The sequence below is a fragment of the Panulirus ornatus genome, chromosome 46 (assembly GCF_036320965.1).
Source record: "Panulirus ornatus isolate Po-2019 chromosome 46, ASM3632096v1, whole genome shotgun sequence".
Classification (NCBI taxonomy): Eukaryota; Metazoa; Arthropoda; class Malacostraca; order Decapoda; family Palinuridae; genus Panulirus; species Panulirus ornatus.
Genome location: NC_092269.1, coordinates 10,495,217 through 10,521,498, shown reverse-complemented (window position 1 = coordinate 10,521,498; position 26,282 = coordinate 10,495,217). Strand labels below are relative to the sequence as shown.

At 41.4% G+C, this 26,282-nt stretch overlaps 1 protein-coding gene across 1 annotated transcript in view; it reads left to right on the top strand.

Moving 5' to 3' along the window:
* Nucleotides 1-2,299: 2,299 nt before the first annotated feature.
* Nucleotides 2,300-26,282, top strand: part of LOC139763133 (uncharacterized) — a 49,210-nt gene continuing 25,227 nt past the window's right edge. The window contains exons 1-2 of the mRNA XM_071688827.1: nt 2,300-2,327; nt 2,564-2,679. Of these exons, the coding sequence (XP_071544928.1) occupies nt 2,315-2,327; nt 2,564-2,679 (129 nt within the window). The 5' untranslated portion in view covers nt 2,300-2,314. The remainder of the gene's footprint in view (nt 2,328-2,563; nt 2,680-26,282) is intronic.

Below are 26,282 nucleotides of genomic sequence, written 5' to 3'. Positions count from 1 at the left end.
TTTCCATGGTTTACCCCAGACGCTTCACATGCCTTGATTCAATCCACTGACAGCACGTCAACCCCGGTATACCACATCCCTCCAATTCACTCTATTCCTTGCCCTCCTTTCACCCTCCTGCATGTTCAGGCCCCGATCACACAAAATCTTTTTCACTCCATCTTTCCACCTCCAATTTGGTCTCCCTCTTCTCCTCGTTCCCTCCACCTCCGACACATATATCCTCTTGGTCAATCTTTCCTCACTCATTCTCTCCATGTGCCCAAACCATTTCAAAACACCCTCTTCTGCTCTCTCAACCACGCTCTTTTTATTTCCACACATCTCTCTTACCCTTACGTTACTCACTCGATCAAACCACCTCACACCACACATTGTCCTCAAACATCTCATTTCCAGCACATCCATCCTCCTGCGCACAACTCTATCCATAGCCCACGCCTCGCAACCATACAACATTGTTGGAACCACTATTCCTTCAAACATACCCATTTTTGCTTTCCGAGATAATGTTCTCGACTTCCACACATTCTTCAAGGCTCCCAGAATTTTCGCCCCCTCCCCCACCCTATGATCCACTTCCGCTTCCATGGTTCCATCCGCTGCCAGATCCACTCCCAGATATCTAAAACACTTCACTTCCTCCAGTTTTTCTCCATTCAAACTCACCTCCCAATTGACTTGACCCTCAACCCTACTGTACCTAATAACCTTGCTCTTATTCACATTTACTCTTAACTTTCTTCTTTCACACACTTTACCAAACTCAGTCACCAGCTTCTGCAGTTTCTCACATGAATCAGCCACCAGCGCTGTATCATCAGCGAACAACAACTGACTCACTTCCCAAGCTCTCTCATCCCCAACAGACTTCATACTTGCCCCTCTTTCCATAACTCTTGCATTCACCTCCCTAACAACCCCATCCATAAACAAATTAAACAACCATGGAGACATCACACACCCCTGCCGCAAACCTACATTCACTGAGAACCAATCACTTTCCTCTCTTCCTACACGTACACATGCCTTACATCCTCGATAAAAACTTTTCACTGCTTCTAACAACTTGCCTCCCACACCATATATTCTTAATACCTTCCACAGAGCATCTCTATCAACTCTATCATATGCCTTCTCCAGATCCATAAATGCTACATACAAATCCATTTGCTTTTCTAAGTATTTCTCACATACATTCTTCAAAGCAAACACCTGATCCACACATCCTCTACCACTTCTGAAACCACACTGCTCTTCCCCAATCTGATGCTCTGTACATGCCTTCACCCTCTCAATCAATACCCTCCCATATAATTTACCAGGAATACTCAACAAACTTATACCTCTGTAATTTGAGCACTCACTCTTATCCCCTTTGCCTTTGTACAATGGCACTATGCACGCTTTCCGCCAATCCTCAGCCAATAATTATTCAGATAATATGACATGTAGAGATATAGGGAAATACTTTTACACAGGTAGTCACTGAAAATAGAGTAAGCTGACCGCTGTGGTCAAATATGAAAAAGAAAAAAATATCATGAATTCAAAAATTAACGACAATCTTATTTATTGCTTAGGGTAACATTAACCAGAAGGAAATGAAAGTTCAATTCCTCTAGCAAGCAGCCTCTACTGGGCAGGCCCGGATTAAGGCTACAAGTGGCCACAGGCGAATAAGAGTGAATGCTTGTAATGTACTATATATTGTACGTAATTCATAAGATGTTGAAACGAACGGAAACACAAATTTATCCAAATTTACAAAGGAAAAAACAAATTAAGTAGACAGTTCAAACAATGGTTTCTTCCTTCCTGGGATGAAACACTGATATTCAACCTGATTTGATAGTACTTACGCACTTTTATGACAAATAATGATGATCTATGATGAAATGAAGAAACAGTGTCCCAACTCGAGGGCATTATATTACAGCCTTACGACCCAGACTTGGTTATACACCAATAGGTAACCTGTTAACCTGCTTCCCCAGTGTACCTGTATAAAAAAAAAAAAATCATTTTGGGGAATTAAACGTGCATTTTCTTTGGGAGGTCTAGATCATAGGGAATTTCCGCAAGTGGCCCAGAGAGATGTTATTCATGCATTATATATTGTATGGTGTTGGCCATATGCTTGCTGTAGACTCGTAGAGAACGGGGGTTATTAAAGTAGCATTGTGATTCTAGCGGCTCTTGTTCAGGAGGAGTCCAGTCCTGTTTTCTTTATTTATTAAGTAGAGTTTACTCTGATATTCAGAAGATGGTATTAGATCATAAGCATTGATGTAACCTTTATTTTTTGCTACGTATGAGGTTTCTAAGTAAGATATATTTCTATGTATTTTTACTTCCTGAAACCATCGGCGTGAGTTCAATTTCAGTGAAGTAAATTTAAGTCATCAAAAACATGCATTTAGTCTTTCAAATAATAAACAATGTGTTATTTTAAGATATTACCGTCTATGAATAAAATGGAAGTAGGTTTGACATATGAAAGATTATCATTTAGATAGTAAAGTATTATCTAAAAATAATAACATCGCGAAAAATATTATAGGACCAAGTGTTTGTTTTGAACCCGGCATCAACATGAAGCTGGATGACGCCGCGTGCTTCTCTACATCAGGTTCCCACAAGAGAAAGTGTGAATTTGATGCCGAGGATAGGAGAGGGGTAAGAAGTGATCGCCTGGTGTAATGTGGTCTTGTGATTGTGGAGGATATTGAAGGTTTTCTCTCATATTTTTAGTACAAACTCCGGCTGGGTCGGGGTCAGCCATAATGAGTCGTACCTTGGCGGGACCGCGTGGCTCCCAACACAAAGAACACATGTGAAGTGATGGACTTTAAGAGTTTTTTTTATGACTTGACATTACTTTTCAAAGAATAGGAACGCTCTTGGAGAAGGAATGTAGAAGTAAATAACTTGTCTTTAGGATAATATCTAACAACCTTTCGGCTGAGGCTAGTGACTGCGTCCTTACAAGTAATAAATGAAAATGTCAGAACATTATCCACTTGAAGATGGTATTTACAGAAATATGACTTACAAAGACTTCGTGTGAAACATAATGAAGTGAAGGCTTTTGTGCACTTAAAAATAACAGATGGATCTAATTATGGTTACATAGATAAAGTTATGGTTATTTTGTATTGCCACTGCTGGGGCAGACGATATTATGGTAGCATTGTTTGCTATCCTCTTGTGCCAGTTAATTGAGAAAAAGTATTTTCAAATATCTAGATTCATATATGTACTCTGAAATGCACGAAGATGAACGGTTTCAAGTCCACTGAGTTCGTGCTCAATACCATCCTTTAGAGGTATGACAGTGGGCCGAAATATACCAGAATAACGTAGATTATATCGTACAAACAGTCTTCAGTTGTGTTTGAATGAGCTGCCAGAAAAAAAGTTTGATAAGTAGATGCATGAACCTAAGATTTAGGATAATGAGCCTAAGACTCAGGATGATTACCACCTCCAGAACATCTGTGATGATGAAAACTGTATAAATGAGGTGGTGACATTATCTTGGGAGGTATGTTTACGGAAAGCAGTATAGCACTTGTTTCTCTTTAAAAAAAAAACTTTTGTTATTTCTCCATGGGTAAGTCAAGGTATATATATCTCTTATTTCTTTGTTGTAATATTCTCATATCATTTTACTAGAAAAAGTTTTCAGTTTACAATGCCGCCAGTGTATGAATTAGGTCAGTCTGTAGGGAACCTGATGAGATGGGAGCATCGAGGCAAAATTAGTGTTTTGATAGTTCAGTCTTTTTCTGCATCAGACCTTGTTCTGCTAGTTCATGTGAACACAATTTAGACAATATGGGTGGCATGCATTGCGTTATTTTGGTATATTCTTATTTTAGGGATTTGTCATATCCCCTTTACAGTGTTGAGTTGATTTATGTGTGCAACAATGAAACCTTATTTGCTTTGGATATTAAGTGATTTCACTTCATGGGGTTTGTAGAGTATTTATTAAATAGGAAAGTAGTGTCGGAACGTGATTCAGAGTGCTTATCTGTTTTAGAGAAAAAGTGAGCCAAGAATAATGAGTTATGAAGATCATGGAAAATGTGGGAATTATACAGTGCAAAAGTAAGTGAAGCATCAGCCAATTATCCCATGCAGTTTGTATTTATCTGACAATATGGAGTCCCCAAACTCAAATATGCTCATATACAGAGACAGAAGGGTTGCTGTAAGCAAAAGGATTGCTGTAAGGTTAGCAAAATACATTTGTAATTCTGTAGGACACCAAGTCAAGTATTGGAATGCCCTATGATGCAGTGCCATATTCTATTCTTTGCGATGTCATACAGCAGAGTCCAGCAAAGAGATTTAATGTTGATAACTATATTTTTGCAGTCATATTGGCTACTGAATGAGATTATGTAAGGTTTTTATATGTTGTGGTGATTGCTGCTGAACTATCCAACATAGCAGTGTGACAAGCATTTGCCATGATTGACAACGAAATTCTAGAAATACAGTCAGAAAAGCAAAATACTACCATGGTGAAATTTATTTCAGGTATTATTCTGTGTACACTATACTATTACAAGTGTATTTCCCCAATTTTTTATGCATTCCACAAGCAGATCATTATATTCTTGTACTCGAGCTGTATTTTTGTTTATGAATGGTATCTGATAACACTGAAATAGAGCTCATTTACAGGAATGCAAAAGACTGTTACTACTATCCATAAACTTATAAAACAACATTGAAGCCAATAGGATTGCAATAGGATGGATAAACAACACTTGTGATACTGTAGGAGACCCAGTCAACAAATTAGATTTGTTTGTAAGTTTATTGCTTTGAGAGTGCTTTGCTGATGTGATCTGAAAATAGGGTGAAAAGGCATTTTTCTCATGGAAGGACACCTTATGATGAAAATAAAACAACCCAAGAAATACATGCTTTGGCCTTGACTCAGCATGGGAGAAAAAGAAAATGGTCATGTATTACCAGTTGGCTTTTTTTTTTTTTTTAACAGACACCACTTGCTGCTGATGCCTATTACGTATATAAACACCATTGTTGCACGTCTTAGTAGCATCGTTTAGGACATGTAATGGGGTATTGTTATGTGTATTCATTGGTTTTGGAGCTGAGGTTTCGATACATTACACATAATTTGAGAATGAGTGAGTGAATCTGGCCCATCTCTGTCTTCCTAGCACTACCTTGCTGACACAGGACACGTCATTCAAGTATGAAGAAAAAAGTATTAGTTTATCATTGTTACTGATCATGGTCCATTATTATTATTATTATTAGCATTACACTCATGTGGTCATGCTTATATATACTTACTGTACCATCAAGAAGACAAATATTTTTAAGTTGCTGGTGTTTCGAGTCCCCTTGCATAGACCATACCTTCCATCCAGTAACGTTAGTCTAAACCAGTATTTCTTGACATCATTCTTAATCATTCTCTTTTTCTTGTACTGCGTGTTGTTAAAAACATTTGACTCTGCATCATTCAGTTGTTTTAGGAACTTAAGTGTTCTCATCATGTCACCCATGTTCCTTCTCTACAAGATGGACAACTGTGTAGCCTTCAGCCTTTCATCGTAGGTAAGCCCTCATCAATCCATTTCCAATTCGGTTGATCTTGGCTATCTCAAACATGCCTTCGCGTTTCTTTAGGTTTGGTGATCACGATAATCTAGTTTAATTTTAGTGTATTTGTGAATAGGTTACAAAACATTTCCTTAATGTTTTTTTTGCCGGCAGTTTAGTTTTTACAGTTTTTATGATGTAAGACTCTGCTGACAGATACAGCGTCAACTCCTCAATCTCATACATCATTCCAGAAGCTTATTTCCGTGTAAGTAGTATTTAAACTGGGGCTCACTTTTGTAGTAACCCAGTTTCATTACCACATGGTTATTTGGATTGAATCTCATCATCCATACGTCAGACCAACTTTGTAGTTTGTCCGTGTACTTCCTTAAGCTGATGCAGTAACTTTCATTCTGTATTTCTCTCGTGGTTTTGGATTTCACATACATGTTTAGGTATGAAATAGTCCTACTGACAAATTATTTATGTACAGGGACCTCTTGATTTAGATATTAGTTACATTCTTGAAACCAGTGGTGTAGTGGTTAATGTTCCTGACCGTAACACATTCATGGGTGGCCCAGGATTGAGTGCGTTGGACTGAATCCTGGTTACAGCAGTCCGGCCACAGTCAGTCCAGCTGTTCATCCACCACACTCGTACGTGCATATATACATATCAACATATACATGCACAGCTATATACATATATACACATGTTCATACTTGCCTTTATCCATTCTTGGTGCCACCCCACCCCACAGGAAACAGCATTGCCACCCCCCGTGTCAGTGAGAAAGCGCCAGGAAAACAGACAAAAATGGCCACATTCATTCACACTGTCTCTAGCTGTCATGTGTAATGCATCAAAACCACAACTCCTTATCCAAATCCAGGCCACACAGACTTTCCATGGTTTACCCTAAATGTTTCACATGCGCTGATTCAGTCCATTGACAGCATGTTGACCATGGTGTATATATATAGCATTAATGGGATGGCCTTGATTAGGGCCTCAGCAGCTCATGCCATCTCAGCTAACAAAAAAATAAAAAGAATGGAACAAGGAGAAGCGGGAGACCGAATTGGAGGTGGAAGGATGAAGTGGAAAAGGTTTTGAGTGATCAGGTCCAGAACGTACAGGATGGTGAGAGGCCTGCAGGGAATAGAGTGGAGTGATGTGGTATACTGGGGTTGACATGCTGTCAGTGTGGTATCGTTGCATTACACGTGACAGCTAGAGACTGAGTGTAAGTAAGGGGAGTGGGGGAGGAATGGGATGTATTTAGGGATTCAGTGATGGATTACGCAAAAGATGCTTGTGGCATGAGAAGAGTGGGAGGTGGGTTGATTAGAAAGGGTAGTGAGTGGTGGGATGAAGAAGTAAGAGTATTAGTGAAAGAGAAGTGAGAGGCATTTGGACGATTTTTGCAGGGAAAAAATGAAATTGAGTGGGAGATGTATAAAAGAAAGAGACAGGAGGTCAAGAGAAAGGTGCAAGAGGTGAAAAAAAGGGCAAATGAGAGTTGGGGTGAGAGAGTATCATTAAATATTAGGGAGAATAAAAAGATGTTCTGGAAGGAGGTAAATAAAGTGCATAAGACAAGGGAGCAAATGGGAACTTCAGTGAAGGGCGCAAATGGGGAGGTGATAACAAGTAGTGGTGATGTGAGAAGGAGATGGAGTGAGTATTTTGAAGGTTTGTTGAATGTGTTTGATGATAGAGTGGCAGATATAGGGTGTTTTGGTCGAGGTGGTGTGCAAAGTGAGAGGGTTAGGGAAAATGATTTGGTAAACAGAGAAGAGGTAGTAAAAGCTTTGCGGAAGATGAAAGCCGGCAAGGCAGCAGGTTTGGAAGGTATTGCAGTGGAATTTATTAAAAAAGGGGGTGACTGTATTGTTGACTGGTTGGTAAGGTTATTTAATGTATGACTCATGGTGAGGTGCCTGAGGATTGGCGGAATGCGTGCATAGTGCCATTGTACAAAGGTAAAGGGAATGAGAGTGAGTGCTCAAATTACAGAGGTATAAGTTTGTTGAGTATTCCTGGTAAATTATATGGGAGGATATTGATTGAGAGGGTGAAGGCATGTACAGAGCATCAGATTGGGGAAGAGCAGTGTGGTTTCAGAAGTGGTAGAGGATGTGGGGATCAGGTGTTTGCTTTGAAGAATGTATGTGAGAAATACTTAGAAAAGCAAATGGATTTGTATGTAGCATTTATGGATCTGGAGAAGGCATATGATAGAGTTGATAGAGATGCTCTGTGGAAGGTATTAAGAATATATGGTGTGGGAGGAAAGTTGTTAGAAGCAGTGAAAAGTTTTTATCGAGGATGTAAGGCATGTGTACGTGTAGGAAGAGAGGAAAGTGATTGGTTCTCAGTGAATGTAGGTTTGCGGCAGGGATGTGTGATGTCTCCATGGTTGTTTAATTTGTTTATGGATGGGGTTGTTAGGGAGGTGAATGCAAGAGTTTTGGAAAGAGGGGCAAGTATGAAGTCTGTTGGGGATGAGAGAGCTTGGGAAGTGAGTCAGTTGTTGTTCGCTGATGATACAGTGCTGGTGGCTGATTCATGTGAGAAACTGCAGAAGCTGGTGACTGAGTTTGGTAAAGTGTGTGAAAGAAGAAAGTTAAGAGTAAATGTGAATAAGAGCAAGGTTATTAGGTACAGTAGGGTTGAGGGTCAAGTCAATTGGGAGGTAAGTTTGAATGGAGAAAAACTGGAGGAAGTGAAGTGTTTTAGATATCTGGGAGTGGATCTGGCAGCGGATGGAACCATGGAAGCGGAAGTGGATCATAAGGTGGGGGAGGGGGCGAAAATTCTGGGAGCCTTGAAGAATGTGTGGAAGTCGAGAACATTATCTCGGAAAGCAAAAATGGGTATGTTTGAAGGAATAGTGGTTCCAACAATGTTGTATGGTTGCGAGGCGTGGGCTATGGATAGAGTTGTGCGCAGGAGGATGGATGTGCTGGAAATGAGATGTTTGAGGACAATGTGTGGTGTGAGGTGGTTTGATCAAGTGAGTAACGTAAGGGTAAGAGAGATGTGTGGAAATAAAAAGAGCGTGGTTGAGAGAGCAGAAGAGGGTGTTTTGAAGTGGTTTGGGCACATGGAGAGGATGAGTGAGGAAAGATTGACCAAGAGGATATATGTGTCGGAGGTGGAGGGAGCAAGGAGAAGAGGGAGACCAAATTGGAGGTGGAAAGATGGAGTGAAAAAGATTTTGTGATCGGGGCCTAAACATGGAGGAGGGTGAAAGGAGGGCAAGGAATAGAGTGAATTGGATTGATGTGGTATACCGGGGTTTACGTGCTATCATGGATTGAATCAGGGCATGTGAAGCGTCTGGGGTAAACCATGGAAAGCTGTGTAGGTATGTATATTTGTGTGTGGACGTATGTATATACATGTGTATGGGGGTGGGTTGGGCCATTTCTTTCGTCTGTTTCCTTGCGGTACCTCGCAAACGCGGGAGACTGCGGCAAAATATATGTGTATATATATATATATATATATATATATATATATATATATATATATATATATATTTTTTTTTTTTTTTTTTGCTTTGTCGCTGTCTCCCGCGTTTGCGAGGTAGCGCAAGGAAACAGACGAAAGAAATGGCCCAACCCACCCCCATACACATGCCTTGATTCAATCCACTGACAGCACGTCAACCCCGGTATACCACATCGCTTCAATTCACTCTATTCTTTGCCCTCCTTTCACCCTCCTGCATGTTCAGGCCCTGATCACACAAAATCTTTTTCACTCCATCTTTCCACCTCCAATTTGGTCTCTCTCTTCTCGTTCCCTCCACCTCCGACACATATATCCTCTTTGTCAATCTTTCCTCACTCATTCTCTCCATGTGACCAAACCATTTCAAAACACCCTCTTCTGCTCTCTCAACCACGCTCTTTTTATTTCCACACATCTCTCTCACCCTTACGTTACTTACTCGATCAAACCACCTCACACCACACATTGTCCTCAAACATCTCATTTCCAGCACATCCATCCTCCTGCGCACAACTCTATCCATAGTCCACGCCTCGCAACCATACAACATTGTTGGAACCACTATTCCTTCAAACATACCCATTTTTGCTTTCCGAGATAATGTTCTCGACTTCCACACATTCTTCAAGGCTCCCAGAATTTTCGCCCCCTCCCCCACCCTATGATCCACTTCCGCTTCCATGGTTCCATCCGCTGCCAGATCCACTCCCAGATATCTAAAACACTTCACTTCCTCCAGTTTTTCTCCATTCAAACTCACCTCCCAATTGAATTGACCCTCAACCCTACTGTACCTAATAACCTTGCTCTTATTCACATTTACTCTTAACTTTCTTCTTTCACACACTTTACCAAACTCAGTCACCAGCTTCTGCAGTTTCTAACATGAATCAGCCACCAGCGCTGTATCATCAGCGAACAACAACTGACTCACTTCCCAAGCTCTCTCATCCCCAACAGACTTCATACTTGCCCCTCTTTCCAAAACTCTTGCATTCACCTCCCTAACAATCCCATCCATAAACAAATTAAACAACCATGGAGACATCACACACCCCTGCCGCAAACCTACATTCACTGAGAACCAATCACTTTCCTCTCTTCCTACACGTACACATGCCTTACATCCTCGATAAAAACTTTTCACTGCTTCTAACAACTTACCTCCCACACCATATATTCTTAATACCTTCCACAGAGCATCTCTATCCACTCTATCATATGCCTTCTCCAGATCCATAAATGCTACATACAAATCCATTTGCTTTTCCAAGTATTTCTCACATACATTCTTCAAAGCAAACACCTGATCCACACATCCTCTACCACTTCTGAAACCACACTGCTCTTCCCCAATCTGATGCTCTGTACATGCCTTCACCCTCTCAATCAATACCCTCCCATATAATTTACCAGGAATACTCAACAAACTTATACCTCTGTAATTTGAGCACTCACTCTTATCCCCTTTGCCTTTGTACAATGGCACTATGCACGCATTCCGCCAATCCTCAGGCACCTCACCATGAGTCATACATTAAATAACCTTACCAACCAGTCAACAATACAGTCACCCCCTTTTTTAATAAATTCCACTGCAATACCATCCAAACCTGCTGCCTTGCCGGCTTTCATCTTCCACAAAGCTTTTACTACCTCTTCTCTGTTTACCAACTCATTTTCCCTAACCCTCGCACTTTGCACACCACCTCGACCAAAACACCCTATATCTGCCACTCTATCATCAAACACATTCAACAAACCTTCAAAATACTCACTCCATCTCCTTCTCACATCACCACTACTTGTTATAGAGAGAGAGAGAGAGAGAGAGAGAGAGAGAGAGAGGAAAGATTGACCAAGCGGATATATATCTCGGAGGTGGAGGGAACGAGAAGTGGGAGACCAAATTGGAGGTGGAAAGATGGAGTGAAAAAGATTTTCTGTGATCGGGGCCTGAACATGCAGGAGGGTGAAAGGCGGGCAAGGAATAGAGTGAATTGGATCGATGTGGTATACTGGGGTTGACGTGCTGTCAGTGGATTGAATCAGGGCATGTGAAGCGTCTGGGGTAAACCATGGAAAGTTGTCTGGGGCCTGGAAGTGGAAAGGGAGCTGTGGTTTCGGGCATTATTGTGTGACAGCTGGAGACTGAGTGTGAACGAATGGGGCCTTTGTTGTCTTTTCCTAGTGCTACCTCGCACACATGAGGGGGGAGGGGGATGGTATTCCATGTGTGGCAAGGTGGCGATGGGAATGAATAGGGGCAGACAGTGTGAATTGTGTGCATGGGTATATATGTATGTGTCTGTGTGTGTATATGTATGTGTACATTGAGATGTATAGGTATGTATATTTGCGTGTGTGGGCGTGTGTGTGTGTACATTGTGTATGGGGGTGGGTTGGGCCATTTCTTTCGTCTGTTTCCTTGCACTACCTCGCAAACGCGGGAGACAGCGAAAAGCAAAATTGTTTCCTTGCACTACCTCGCAAACGCGGGAGACAGCGACAGAGCAAAATAAATATAAATATTTTTTTTTTCTTTTTTTGCTCTGTCGCTGTCTCCCGCGTTTGCGAGGTAGCGCAAGGAAACAGACGAAAGAAATGGACCAACCCACCCCCATACACATGTATATATATACGTCCACACACGCAAATATACATACCTACACAGCTTTCCATGGTTTACCCCAGACGCTTCACATGCCCTGATTCAATCCACTGACAGCACGTCAACCCTGGTATACCACATCGATCCAATTCACTCTATTCCTTGCCCGCCTTTCACCCTCCTGCATGTTCAGGCCCCGATCACACAAAATCTTTTTCACCCCATCTTTCCACCTCCAATTTGGTCTCCCACTTCTCCCCGTTCCCTCCACCTCCGACACATATATCCTCTTGGTCAATCTTTCCTCACTCATTCTCTCCATGTGCCCAAACCATTTCAAAACACCCTCTTCTGCTCTCTCAACCCCGCTCTTTTTATTTCCACACATCTCTCTTACCCTTACGTTACTTACTCGATCAAACCACCTCACACCACACATTGTCCTCAAGCATCTCATTTCCAGCACATCCATCCTCCTGCGCACAACTCTATCCATAGCCCATGCCTCGCAACCATACAACATTGTTGGAACCACTATTCCTTCAAACATACCCATTTTTGCTTTCCGAGATAATGTTCTCGACTTCCACACATTCTTCAAGGCTCCCAGGATTTTCGCCCCCTCCCCCACCCTATGATCCACTTCCGCTTCCATGGTTCCATCCGCTGCCAGATCCACTCCCAGATATCTAAAACACTTTACTTCCTCCAGTTTTACTCCATTCAAACTTACCTCCCAATTGACTTGACCCTCAACCCTACTGCTCTTATTCACATTTACTCTTAACTTTCTTCTTTCACACACTTTACCGAACTCAGTCACCAGCTTCTGCAGTTTCTCACATGAATCAGCCACCAGCGCTGTATAATAGATATATATAATATATGTGTGTGTGTGTTTGTACATGTGTATGTGGATGGGTTGGGCCATTCTTTCGTCTGTTTCCTTGCGCTACCTCACTAATGCGGGAGACAGCAACAAAACAAAATAAATGAAATATATATATTAATTACATTTATTTATTTTGCTTTGTCACTGTCTCCTGCATTAGTGAGGTAGCGCAAGGAAACATATGAAAGAATGGCCCAACCCACCCATATATGCATGTATATACATACACGTTCACACACGCAAATATATATATCTATACATCTCAACGTGTACATATATATATACATGTACATAATTCATACTGTCTGCCTTTATTCATTCCCATCGCCACCCCGCCACACATGAAATAACAACCCCCTCCCCCTTCATGTGCGCGAGGTAGCGCTAGGAAAAGACAACAAAGGCCACTTTTGTTCACACTCAGTCTCTAGCTGTCATGTATAATGCACCGAAACCACAGCTCCCTTTCCACATCCAGGCCCCACAGAACTTTCCATGTTTTACCCCAGATGCTTCACATGCCCTGGTTCAATCAATTGACAGCACGTCGACCCCGGTATACCACATCGTTCCAGTTCACTCTATTCTTTGCATGCCTTTCACCCTCCTGCAGTCTTATTATTTGACATAGATAAAAAAGACACTCATAGCTAGGCAAAGAAAAAGAATAATTATATTGCCTTAGTGCTCTCACCATCTGGATTTTCCATATACCAAAATACATTGTAATTACTGAATTTGTAAAGGTATCCTGTCCACAAAAAGCATTTTAATTACTGAATTGATAAAGGTCTCCCAACCACCAAATGACATTTTGATTACTGAATTACAAAAGTGAATAAGCTCATGAAAGAAAATTTAGCCAGAGCAATAAGACAACCAGTAAATAAGTGTTAGTTCTCAGCTTACCCAGGGAAAAATAAAAATCCTGTGGTAGAAGCAGATTGGTAAGATATGAAAAGTGCGTTTCTCTATGGGTAAGTTGATGCAAAGTCTTATTATTTGTAAATGAAGTTCTTTTTGTTCATGGGAAAGAAATAGTTTGTATTTCAGTGTTAAAGAGGTACATCTGGTAAGATCTGAAACGCTCAAGAATATAAATACTAACAGATGCCACATGGCGGAAGAAGGCTGATAGGTTCTAAAAGGTCAGAACCAGAGAAGATATTCTGTGAGGGAGGACAGAGATCCACATGGGGCCAAGATCAACATTCCATGAGATAGTTACATTTCTTTTTTTTTGTGTGTGTGTGTCTGTGTCTAGTTTGAATTGACCAGGTTGAATAACTCATCAGAAACATTAACATTCATCACTCAATAATATTATTCCTATGTTTTTTTTTATTATACTTAGTCGCTGTCTCCCGCGTTAGTGAGGTAGCGCAAGGAAACATGAAAGAATGGCCCTACCCACCCACGTACACATGTATATACACGAACTCCCACACATGCACATATACATACATAAACATTTCAACATATACATACATATACATACGAAGACATAAACATATATACACATGCACATATTCATGCTTGCTGCCTTCATCCATTCCTGTCATCACTCTGCCACACATGAAAAACAACTTGGGACTGCTGTCAACATTTCACTAGGTAGAATATATATATATATATATATATATATATATATATATATATATATATATATATATATACATATTATATTATTTTTTTTATTATACTCTGTCGCTGTCTCCCGCGTTTGCGAGGTAGCGCAAGGAAACAGACGAAAGAAATGGCCCAACCCCCCCATACACATGTATATACATACGTCCACACACGCAAATATACATACCTACACAGCTTTCCATGGTTTACCCCAGACGCTTCACATGCCTTGATTCAATCCACTGACAGCACGTCAACCCCAGTATACCACATCGCTCCAATTCACTCTATTCCTTGCCCTCCTTTCACCCTCCTGCATGTTCAGGCCCCGATCACACAAAATCTTTTTCACTCCATCTTTCCACCTCCAATTTGGTCTCCCTCTTCTCCTCGTTCCCTCCACCTCCGACACATATATCCTCTTGGTCAATCTTTCCTCACATTCTCTCCATGTGCCCAAACCACTTCAAAACACCCTCTTCTGCTCTCTCAACCACGCTCTTTTTATTTCCACACATCTCTCTTACCCTTACGTTACTCACTCGATCAAACCACCTCACACCACACATTGTCCTCAAACATCTCATTTCCAGCACATCCATCCTCCTGCGCACAACTCTATCCATAGCCCACGCCTCGCAACCATACAACATTGTTGGAACCACTATTCCTTCAAACATACCCATTTTTGCTTTCCGAGATAATGTTCTCAACTTCCACACATTCTTCAAGGCCCCCAGAATTTTCGCCCCCTCCCCCACCCTATGATCCACTTCCGCTTCCATGGTTCCATCCGCTGCCAGATCCACTCCCAGATATCTAAAACACTTCACTTCCTCCAGTTTTTCTCCATTCAAACTCACCTCCCAATTGACTTGACCCTCAACCCTACTGTACCTAATAACCTTGCTCTTATTCACATTTACTCTTAACTTTCTTCTTCCACACACTTTACCAAACTCAGTCACCAGCTTCTGCAGTTTCTCACATGAATCAGCCACCAGCGCTGTATCATCAGCGAACAACAACTGACTCACTTCCCAAGCTCTCTCATCCCCAACTGACTTCATACTTGCCCCTCTTTCCAAAACTCTTGCATTCACCTCCCTAACAACCTCATCCATAAACAAATTAAACAACCATGGAGACATCACACACCCCTGCCGCAAACCTACATTCACTGAGAACCAATAACTTTCCTCTCTTCCTACACATACACATGCCTTACATCCTCGATAAAAACTCTTCACTGCCCCCAACAACCCTCCTCCCACACCACACACTCCTAACACCTTCCACAGAGCATCCCTATCAACTCCATCACATATATATATATATGTATGTATGTATAAATAGATAAGGCTCAAAAAGTGCCCCTTAGTCGCTCAATGGCTAAGGTGTTTCATATGTGCCAAGATTAATTCTGCCTTTAATAGTGCTTCATTTTTTCTATAAATGTGAAGCGTAGATATGCCAGTACAAATGTCTCCTTTTACAAGCTGATGAAGGTGGTGTATGGGAGGATTTGCATGTCAATATTTTTGTTTTGATGAATAGGAATATCCCTGGGGATAGGGGAGAAAGAATTCTTCCTACGTATTCCTTGCGTGTCGTAGAAGGTGACTAAAGGGGAAGGGAGCGGGGGGCTGGAAATAGTCCCCTCTCTTTTTTAATTTTCCAAAAGAAGGAACAGAGAAGGGGGCCAAGTGAGGATATTCCCTCAAAGGCTCAGTCTTAACGCTACCTCGCTGACATAGGAAATGGCAAGTAGTATGGTGATGATGATGACATTTTTTTTTTTTTTTTTTTTTTTTTTTTTTTGCTTTGTCGCTGTCTTCCGCGTTTGCGAGGTAGCGCAAGGAAACAGACGAAAGAAATGGCCCAACCCACCCCCATACACATGTATATACATACGTCCACACACACAAATATACATACCTACACAGCTTTCCATGGTTTACCCCAGACGCTTCACATGCCCTGATTCAACCCACTGACAGCACGTCAACCCCGGTATACCACATCAATCCAATTCACTCTATTCCTTGCCCGCCTTTCACCCTCATGCATGTTCAGGCCCCGATCACTCAAAATCTTTTTCACTCCATCTTTCCACATCCAATTTGGTCTCCCACTTCTCCTCGTTCCCTCCACCTCCGACACATATATCCTCTTAGTCAATCTTTCCTCACTCATTCTCTCCATGTGCCCAAACCATTTCAAAACACCCTCTTCTGCTCTCTCAACCATGCTCTTTTTATTTCCACACATCTCTCTTACCCTTACGTTACTTACTCGATCAAGCCACCTCACACCACACATTGTCCTCAAACATCTCATTTCCAGCACATCCACCCTCCTGCGCACAACTCTATCCATAGCCCACACCTCGCAACCATACAACATTGTTGGAACCACTATTCCTTCAAACATACCCATTTTTGCTTTCCGAGAAAATGTTCTCGACTTCCAAATATTCTTCAAGGCTCCCAGGATTTTCGCCCCCTCCCCCACCCTATGATTCACTTCCGCTTCCATGGCTCCATCCGCTGCCAGATCCACTCCCAGATATCAAAAACACTTTACTTCCTCCAGTTTTTCTCCATTCAAACTTACCTCCCAATTGACTTGACCCTCAACCCAACTGTACCTAATAACCTTGCTCTTATTCACATTTACTCTTAACTTTCTTCTTTCACACACTATACCAAACTCAGTCACCAGCTTCTGCAGTTTCTCACATGAATCAGCCACCATCGCTGTATCATCAGCGAACAACAACTGACTCACTTCCCAAGCTCTCTCTTCCACAACAGACTTCATACTTGCCCTTCTTTCCAAAACTCTTGCATTCACCTCCCTAACAACCCCATCCATAAACAAATTAAACAACCATGGAGACATCACACACTCCTGCCGCAAACCTACATTCACTGAGAACCAATCACTTTCCTCTCTTCCTACACGTACACATGCCTTACATCCTCGATAAAACTTTTCACTGCTTCTGACAACTTGCCTCCCACACCATATATTCTTAATGCCTTCCACAGAGCATCTGTATCAACTCTATCATATGCCTTCTCCAGATCCTTAAATGCTACATATAAATCCATTTGCTTTACTAAGTATTTCTCACATACATTCTTCAAAGCAAACACCTGATCTACACATCCTCTACCTTTTCTGAAACCACACTGCTCTTCCCCAATCTGATGCTCTGTACATGCCTTCACCCTCTCAATCAATACCCTCCCATATAATTTACCAGGAATACTCAACAAACTTATACCTCTGTATTTTGAGCACTCACTCTTATCCCCTTTGCCTTTGTACAATGGCACTATGCACGCATTCCGCCAATCCTCAGGCACCTCACCATGAGTCATACATACATTAAATAACCTTACCAACCAGTCATCAATACAGTCACCCCCTTTTTTAATAGATTCCACTGCAATACCATCCAAACCTGCTGCCTTGCCGGCTTTCATCTTCCACAAAGCTTTTACTACCTCTTCTCTGTTTACCAAATCATTTTCCCTAACCCTCTCACTTTACACACCACCTCGACCAAAACACCCTATATCTGCCACTATCATCAAACACATTCAACAAACCTTCAAAATACTCACTCCATCTCCTTCTCACATCACCACTACTTGTTATCACCTCCCCATTAGCGCCCTTCACTGAAGTTCCCATTTGCTCCCTTGTCTTACGCACTTTATTTATCTCCTTCCTTTTTATTCTCCCTAAGATTTAATGATACTCTCTCACCCCAACTCTCATTTGCCCTCTTTTTCACCTCTTGCACCTTTCTCTTGACCTCCTGTCTCTTTCTTTTATACATCTTCCACTCAATTTCATTTTTTCCCTGCAAAAATCGTCCAAATGCCACTCTCTTCTCTTTCATTAATAATCTTACTTCTTCATCCCACCACTCACTACCCTTTCTAATCAACCCACCTCCCACTCTTCTCATGCCACAAGCATCTTTTGCGCACTCCATCACTGATTTCCTAGATACATCCCATTCCTCCCCCACTCCCCTTACTTCCATTGTTCTCACCTTTTTCCATTCTGTACTCAGTCTCTCCTGGTACTTCCTAACACAAGTCTCCTTCCCAAGCTCACTTACTCGCACCACCCTCTTCACTCCAACATTCACTCTTCTTTTCTGAAAACCCATACAAATCTTCACCTTAGCCTCCACAAGATAATGATCAGACATCCCTCCAGTTGCACCTCTTAGCACATTAACATCCAAAGGTCTCTCTTTCGCGCGCCTGTCAATTAACACGTAGTGCAATAATGCTCTCTGGCCGTCTCTCCTACTTACATACGTATACTTATGTATATCTCACTTTTTAAACCAGGTATTCCCAATCACCAGTCCTTTTTCAGCACATAAATCTACAAGCTCTTCACCATTTCATTTACAACACTTGAACACCCCATGTATACCAATTATTCCCTCAACTGCCACATTACTCACTTTTGCATTCAAATATATATATATATACAGTTCCTGTTATCTATGAGTGTTTTTGTTGAATGTTGTAAAGTTTGAAATATTTCTAGTATTAAAATATCAAGGAAGGTTTAGAAATATTATGTCATCTTTGAATCCTTGAGACTGTAGACTATAAATCTGAGTGTTTGTTACAAGTGAAAGAGTACCAGAGTACTGATATGGTAAGCATTCATAAGATGGTAAACAAATGTTAAAATTGAAGCTTTAAGGTTTTATAATGACTTAAATGCATTTACATAAAAGTTCTACACCTGCCAGATTTTAATTCTTGTAAATATAATGTTACAAAAGTTAGCCACAAATTTTACTGTTATGAAATACCATCCAGTTGTTTATGAGCCTGCAAAAATTTTATATATATTTTAAAAAATTATGGTACATCTCTAACTTAGAAAGTTGTATTATCAGTCTTTTTAAACTTCTGAGTTTATGTATCACTCTTTGGAATTTTGCTAAAAAACCATGAGCTATTTTTGTGTAGTAACTGAAGTAGATTTCAGGTTATTATAGTGTAGTGATTTAGTACATCTTCCTTTAATTAATGGAAGTAGATATTTACAAATAGAATGTTTTTTTTTTTTTTTCCAAAAGAAGGAACAGAGAATTGGGCCAGGTGAGGGTATTCCCTCAAGGCCCAGTCCTCTGTTCTTAACGCTACCTCGCTAATGCGGGAAATGGCGAATAGTTTGAAAGAAAAAGAAAAGAAGATATTTACAAATAGAATGTATATTCTTTTTGTACTACAGTGTATCTTTACATGTACAAAAATGTGTACATGATAATGCATAATGCACTGCTAATGTTTAAATTGCTACTTCTTCAGAGATACAATCTGACCGGAATAATGAATATTAACAGGTTTATTCGCTGATTACTGTTTGGACAATTTTTATTTATGGAAGCCATTATTAGCATAGATGTTACTTTGCCTTCCTCATGAGTAATTTACTGTTTTTGTTAACCAAACTCTAAGCACAAAGACTATGTAAATAAGAGTTGAACTTTCATAAATATCAGCTAAGACTTAGAAACCTAACTGCTTTTCCATTGCTCTTCCAGGTATTGAAATAATTAGAATTCTTTATAATGCTTCATGTGTTATTGTACTACAGTTATAGAACCTAGATTTCATGACAGTTTAGGCTCCATTATGTCCTTTGTAATAAACAGGCTATAGAAAACAAATGTAGAATAGGCGTGCTATTGCTTGTAGATTTTCTTGTGCAGTAATGTGGTGAAATAAAGAATAATGCTTGTGGGGGGTTGGAAATCCTCCCCACCAGTTTTTAATTTTCCAAAAGATACAGAGAAGGGGCCAAGGGAGGATATTCCCTATAAGGCTCAGTCCTCTGTTCTTAATGCTACCTCGTTAATGCAGGAAATGACGAATGTATGAATATAATTTTTTATACTGAATGTGGTTTACCGTGGTCGATGTGCTGTCACTGGACTGAACCAGGGCATGTGAAACATCTGGGGTAAACCATGGAAAGGTCTATGGGGCATGGATAGGGAGTTGTGGTCTCAGTGCATTACACATGACAACTAGAGACTGAGCGTGAATAAATGTGGCCTTTTTTTGTCATTTTCTGGAGCTGCCTCGCTGATGCAGGGGGTGGCAGTGCTGTTTCCTGTGGGTCAGGGTGGCACAAGGAATGTATGAAGGCAAGCATGAATATGTATATGTATATGTTGATATGTGTATGTGCATGAGTGGATGGGTCTTTCTTCATGTTTCCTGACACTACCTTGCTGATGCGGGAAATGGCAATCTATATATATATATATATATATATATATATATATATATATATATATATATATATATTTTTTGCTTTGTCGCTGTCTCCCGCGTTTGCGAGGTAGCGCAAGGAAACAGACGAAGAAATGGCCCAACCCACCCTCATACACATGTATATACATACGTCCACACACGCAAAATATACATACCTACACAGCTTTCCATGGTTTACTCCAGACGCTTCACATGCCCTGATTCAGTCCACTGACAGCACGTCAACCCTGGTATACCACATCGATCCAATTCACTCTATTCTTTGCCCTCCTTTCACCCTCCTGCATGTTCAGGCCCCGATCACACAAAATCTTTTTCACTCCATCTTTCCACCTCCAATTTGGTCTCCCACTTCTCCTCGTTCCCTCCACCTCCGACACATATATCCTCTTGGTCAACCTTTCCTCACTCATTCTCTCCATGTGCCCAAACCATTTCAAAACGCCCTCTTCTGCTCTCTCAACCACGCTCTTTTTATTTCCACACATCTCTCTTACCCTTACGTTACTTACTCTATCAAACCACCTCACACCACACATTGTCCTCAAACATCTCATTTCCAGCACATCCATCCTCCTGCGCACAACTCTATCCATAGCCCACGCCTCGCAACCATACAACATTGTTGGAACCAATATTCCTTCAAACATACCCATTTTTGCTTTCCGATATAATGTTCTCGACTTCCACACATTCTTCAAGGCTCCCAGAATTTTCGCCCCCTCACCCACCCTATGATCCACTTCCGCTTCCATGGTTCCATCCGCTGCCAGATCCACTCCCAGATATCTAAAACACTTTACTTTCTCCAGTTTTTCTCCATTCAAACTTACCTCCCAATTGACTTGACCCTCAACCCTACTGTACCTAATAACCTTGCTCTTATTCACATTTACTCTTAACTTTCTTCTTTCACACACTTAACCAAACTCAGGCACCAGCTTCTGCAGTTTCTCACATGAATCAGCCACCAGCGCTGTATCATCAGCGAACAACAACTGACTCACTTCCCAAGCTCTCTCATCCCCAACAGACTTCATACTTGCCCCTCTTTCCAAAACTCTTGCATTCACCTTCCCAACAAACCCCATCCATAAACAAATTAAACAACCATGGAGACATCACACACCCCTGCCGCAAACCTACATTCAATGAGAACCAATCACTTTCCTCTCTTCCTACAAGTACACATGCCTTACATCCTCGATAAAAACTTTTCATTGCTTCTAACAACTTGCCTCCCACACCATATATTCTTAAAACCTTCCACAGAGCATCTCTATCAACTCTATCATATGCCTTCTCCAGATCCATAAATGCTACATACAAATCCATTTGCTTTTCTAAGTATTTCTCACATACATTCTTCAAAGCAAACACCTGATCCACACATCCTCCACCACTTCTGAAACCACACTGCTCTTCCCCAATCTGATGCTCTGTACATGCCTTCACCCTCTCAATCAATACCCTCCCATATAATTTACCAGGAATACTCAACAAACTTATACCTCCGTAATTTGAGCACTCACTCTTATCCCCTTTGCCTTTGTATAATGGCACTATGCACGCATTCCACCAATCCTCAGGCACCTCACCATGAGTCATACATACATTAAATAACCTTACCAACCAGTCAATAATACAGTCACCCCATTTTTTAATAAATTCCACTGCAATACCATCCAAACCTGCTGCCTTGCCGGCTTTCATCTTCCGCAAAGCTTTTACTACCTCTTCTCTATTTACCAAATCATTTTCCCTAACCCTCTCACTTTGCACACCACCTTGACCAAAACACCCTATATCTGCCACTCTATCATCAAACACATTCAACAAACCTTCAAAATACTCACTCCATCTCCTTCTCACATCACCACTACTTGTTATCACCTCCCCATTTGCACCCTTCACTGAAGTTCCCATTTGCTCCCTTGTCTTACGCACTTTATTTACCTCCTTCCAGAACATCTTTTTATTCTCCCTAAAATTTAATGATACTCTCTCACCCCAACTCTCATTTGCCCTCTTTTTCACCTCTTGCACCTTTCTCTTGACCTCCTGTCTCTTTCTTTTATACATCTCCCACTCAATTTCATTTTTTCCCTGCAAAAATCGTCCAAATGCCTCTCTCTTCTCTTTCACTAATAATCTTACTTCTTCATCCCACCACTCACTACCCTTTCTAATCAACCCACCTCCCACTCTTCTCATGCCACAAGCATCTTTTGCGCAATCCATCACTGATTCCCTAAATACATCCCATTCCTCCCGCACTCCCCTTACTTCCATATATATATATATATATATATATATATATATATATATATATATATATATATATATATATATATATATATATACCTCGCTATCGCGGGAAATGGTGAATAGTATGAAAATATATATATATATATATATATATATATATATATATATATATATATATATTTTTTTTTTTTTTTTTTTTTTATACTTTGTCGCTGTCTCCCGCGTTTGCGAGGTAGCGCAAGGAAACAGACGAAAGAAATGGCCCAACCCCCCCCCCATACACATGTACATACACACGTCCACACACGCAAATATACATACCTACACAGCTTTCCTTGGTTTACCCCGGACGCTTCACATGCCTTGATTCAATCCACTGACAGCACGTCAACCTCTGTATACCACATCGCTCCAATTCACTCTATTCCTTGCCCTCCTTTCACCCTCCTGCATGTTCAGGCCCCGATCACACAAAATCCTTTTCACTCCATCTTTCCACCTCCAATTTGGTCTCCCTCTTCTCCTCGTTCCCTCCACCTCCGACACATATATCCTCTTGGTCAATCTTTCCTCACTCATTCTCTCCATGTGCCCAAACCATTTCAAAACACCCTCTTCTGCTCTCTCAACCACGCTCTTTTTATTTCCACACATCTCTCTTACCCTTACATTACTTACTCGATCAAACCACCTCACACCACACATTGTCCTCAAACATCTCATTTCCAGCACATCCATCCTCCTGCGCACAACTCTATCCATAGCCCACGCCTCACAACCATACAACATTGTTGGAACTACTATTCCTTCAAACATACCCATTTTTGCTTTCCGAGATAATGTTCTCGACTTCCACACATTTTTCAAGGCTCCCAAAATTTTCGCCCCCTCCCCCACCCTATGATCCACTTCCGCTTCCATGGTTCCATCCGCTGCCAGATCCACTCCCAGATATCTAAAACACTTCACTTCCTCCAGTTTTTCTCCATTCAAACTCACCTCCCAATTGACTTGACCCTCAACCCTACTGTACCTAATAACCTTGCTCTTATTCACATTTACTCTTAACTTTCTTCTTTCACACACTTTACCAAACTCAGTCACCAGCTTCTGCTGTTTCTCACATGAATCAGCCACCAGCGCTGTATCATCCCTGGGGATAGGAGAGAAAGAATACTTCCCACGTATTCCCTGCGTATTTTGAAGGTTTGTTGAATGTGTTTGATGATAGAGTGGCAGATATAGGGTGTTTTGGTCGAGGTGGTGTGCAAAGTGAGAGGGTTAGGGAAAATGATTTGGTAAACAGAGAAGAGGTAGTAAAAGCTTTGCGGAGGATGAAAGCCGGCAAGGTAGCAGGTTTGGATGGTATTGCAGTGGAATTTATTAAAAAAGGGGGTAACTGTATTATTGACTGGTTGGTAAGGTTATTTAATGTATGTAGGACTCATGGTGAGGTGCCTGAGGATTGGCAGAATGCGTGCATAGTGCCATTGTACAAAGGCAAAGGGGATAAGAGTGAGTGCTCAAATTACAGAGATATAAGTTTGTTGAGTATTCCTGGTAAATTATATGGGAGGGTATTGATTGAGAGGGTGAAGGCATGTACAGAGCATCAGATTGGGGAAGAGCAGTGTGGTTTCAGAAGTGGTAGAGGATGTGTGTATCAGGTGTTTGCTTTGAAGAATGTATGTGAGAAATACTTAGAAAAGCAAATGGATTTGTATGTAGCATTTATGGATCTGGAGAAGGCATATGATAGAGATGCTCTGTGAAAGGTATTAATATATGGTGTGGGAGGCAAGTTGTTAGAAGCAGTGAAAAGTTTTTATCGAGGATGTAAGGCATGTGTACGTGTAGGAAGAGAGGAAAGTGGTTGGTTCTCAGTGAATGTAGGTTTGCGGCAGGGGTGTGTGATGTCTCCATGGTTGTTTAATTTGTTTATGGATGGGGTTGTTAGGGAGGTGAATGCAAGAGTTTTGGAAAGAGGGGCAAGTATGAAGTCTGTTGGGGATGAGAGAGCTTGGGAAGTGAGTCAGTTGTTGTTCGCTGATGATACAGCGCTGGTGGCTGATTCATGTGAGAAACTGCAGTAGCTGGTTACTGAGTTTGGTAAAGTGTGTGAAAGAAGAAAGTTAAGAGTAAATGTGAATAAGAGCAAGGTAATTAGGTACAGTAGGGTTGAGGGTCAAGTCAATTGGGAGGTAAGTTTGAATGGAGAAAAACTGGAGGAAGTAAAGTGTTTTAGATATCTGGGAGTGGATCTGGCAGCGGATGGAACCATGGAAGTGGAAGTGGATCATAGGGTGGGGGAGGGGGGCGAAAATCCTTGGAGCCTTGAAGAATGTGTGGAAGTCGAGAACATTATCTCAGAAAGCAAAAATGGGTATGTTTGAAGGAATAGTGGTTCCAACAATGTTGTATGGTTGCGAGGCGTGGGCTATGGATAGAGTTGTGCGCAGGAGGATGGATGTGCAGGAAATGAGATGTTTGAGGACAATGTGTGGTGTGAGGTGGTTTGATCGCGTAAGTAACGTAAGGGTAAGAGAGATGTGTGGAAATAAAAAGAGCATGGTTGAGAGAGCAGAAGAGGGTGTTTTGAAATTGTTTGGGCACATAGAGAGAATGAGTGAGGAAAGATTGACCAAGAGGATATATGTGTCGGAGGTGGAGGGAACGAGGAGAAGTGGGAGACCAAATTGGAGGTGGAAAGATGGAGTGAAGAAGATTTTGTGTGATCGGGGCCTGAACATGCAGGAGGTTGAAAGGAGGGCAAGGAATAGAGTGAATTGGATCGATGTGATATACCGGGGTTGACGTGCTGTCAGTGGATTGAATCAGGGCATGTGAAGCGTCTGGGGTAAACCATGGAAAGTTGTGTAGGTATGTATATTTGCGTGTGTGGACGTATGTATATACATGTGTATGGGGGTGGGTTGGGCCATTTCTTTCGTCTGTTTCCTTGCGCTACCTCGCAAACGCGGGAGACAGCGACAAAGAAAAAAAAATTATCCTTAGGGATAGGGGAGAAAGAATACTTCCCACGTATTCCCTGCATGTCGTAGAAGGCGACTAAAAGGGGAGGGAGCGGGGGGCTGGAAATCCTCCCCTCTTGTTTTTCCAAAAGAAGGAACAGAGAAGGGGGCCAGGTGAGGATATTCCCTCAGAGGCCCAGTCCTCTGTTCTTAACACTACCTTGCTAATGCGGGAAATGGCAAAAAGTTTGAAAGAAAAAGAAATATATACATATATAGGGGAGAAAGAATACTTCTCATGCATTCCTGACGTGTCGTAGAAGGCGACTAAAGGGGATGGGAGCAGGGGGCTAGAAACCCTCCCCTCCTTGTATTTTAACTTTCTAAAAGTGGGAACAGAAGAAGGAGTCATGCGGGGAGTGTTCATCCTCCTCGAAGGCTCAGATTGGGATGTCTAA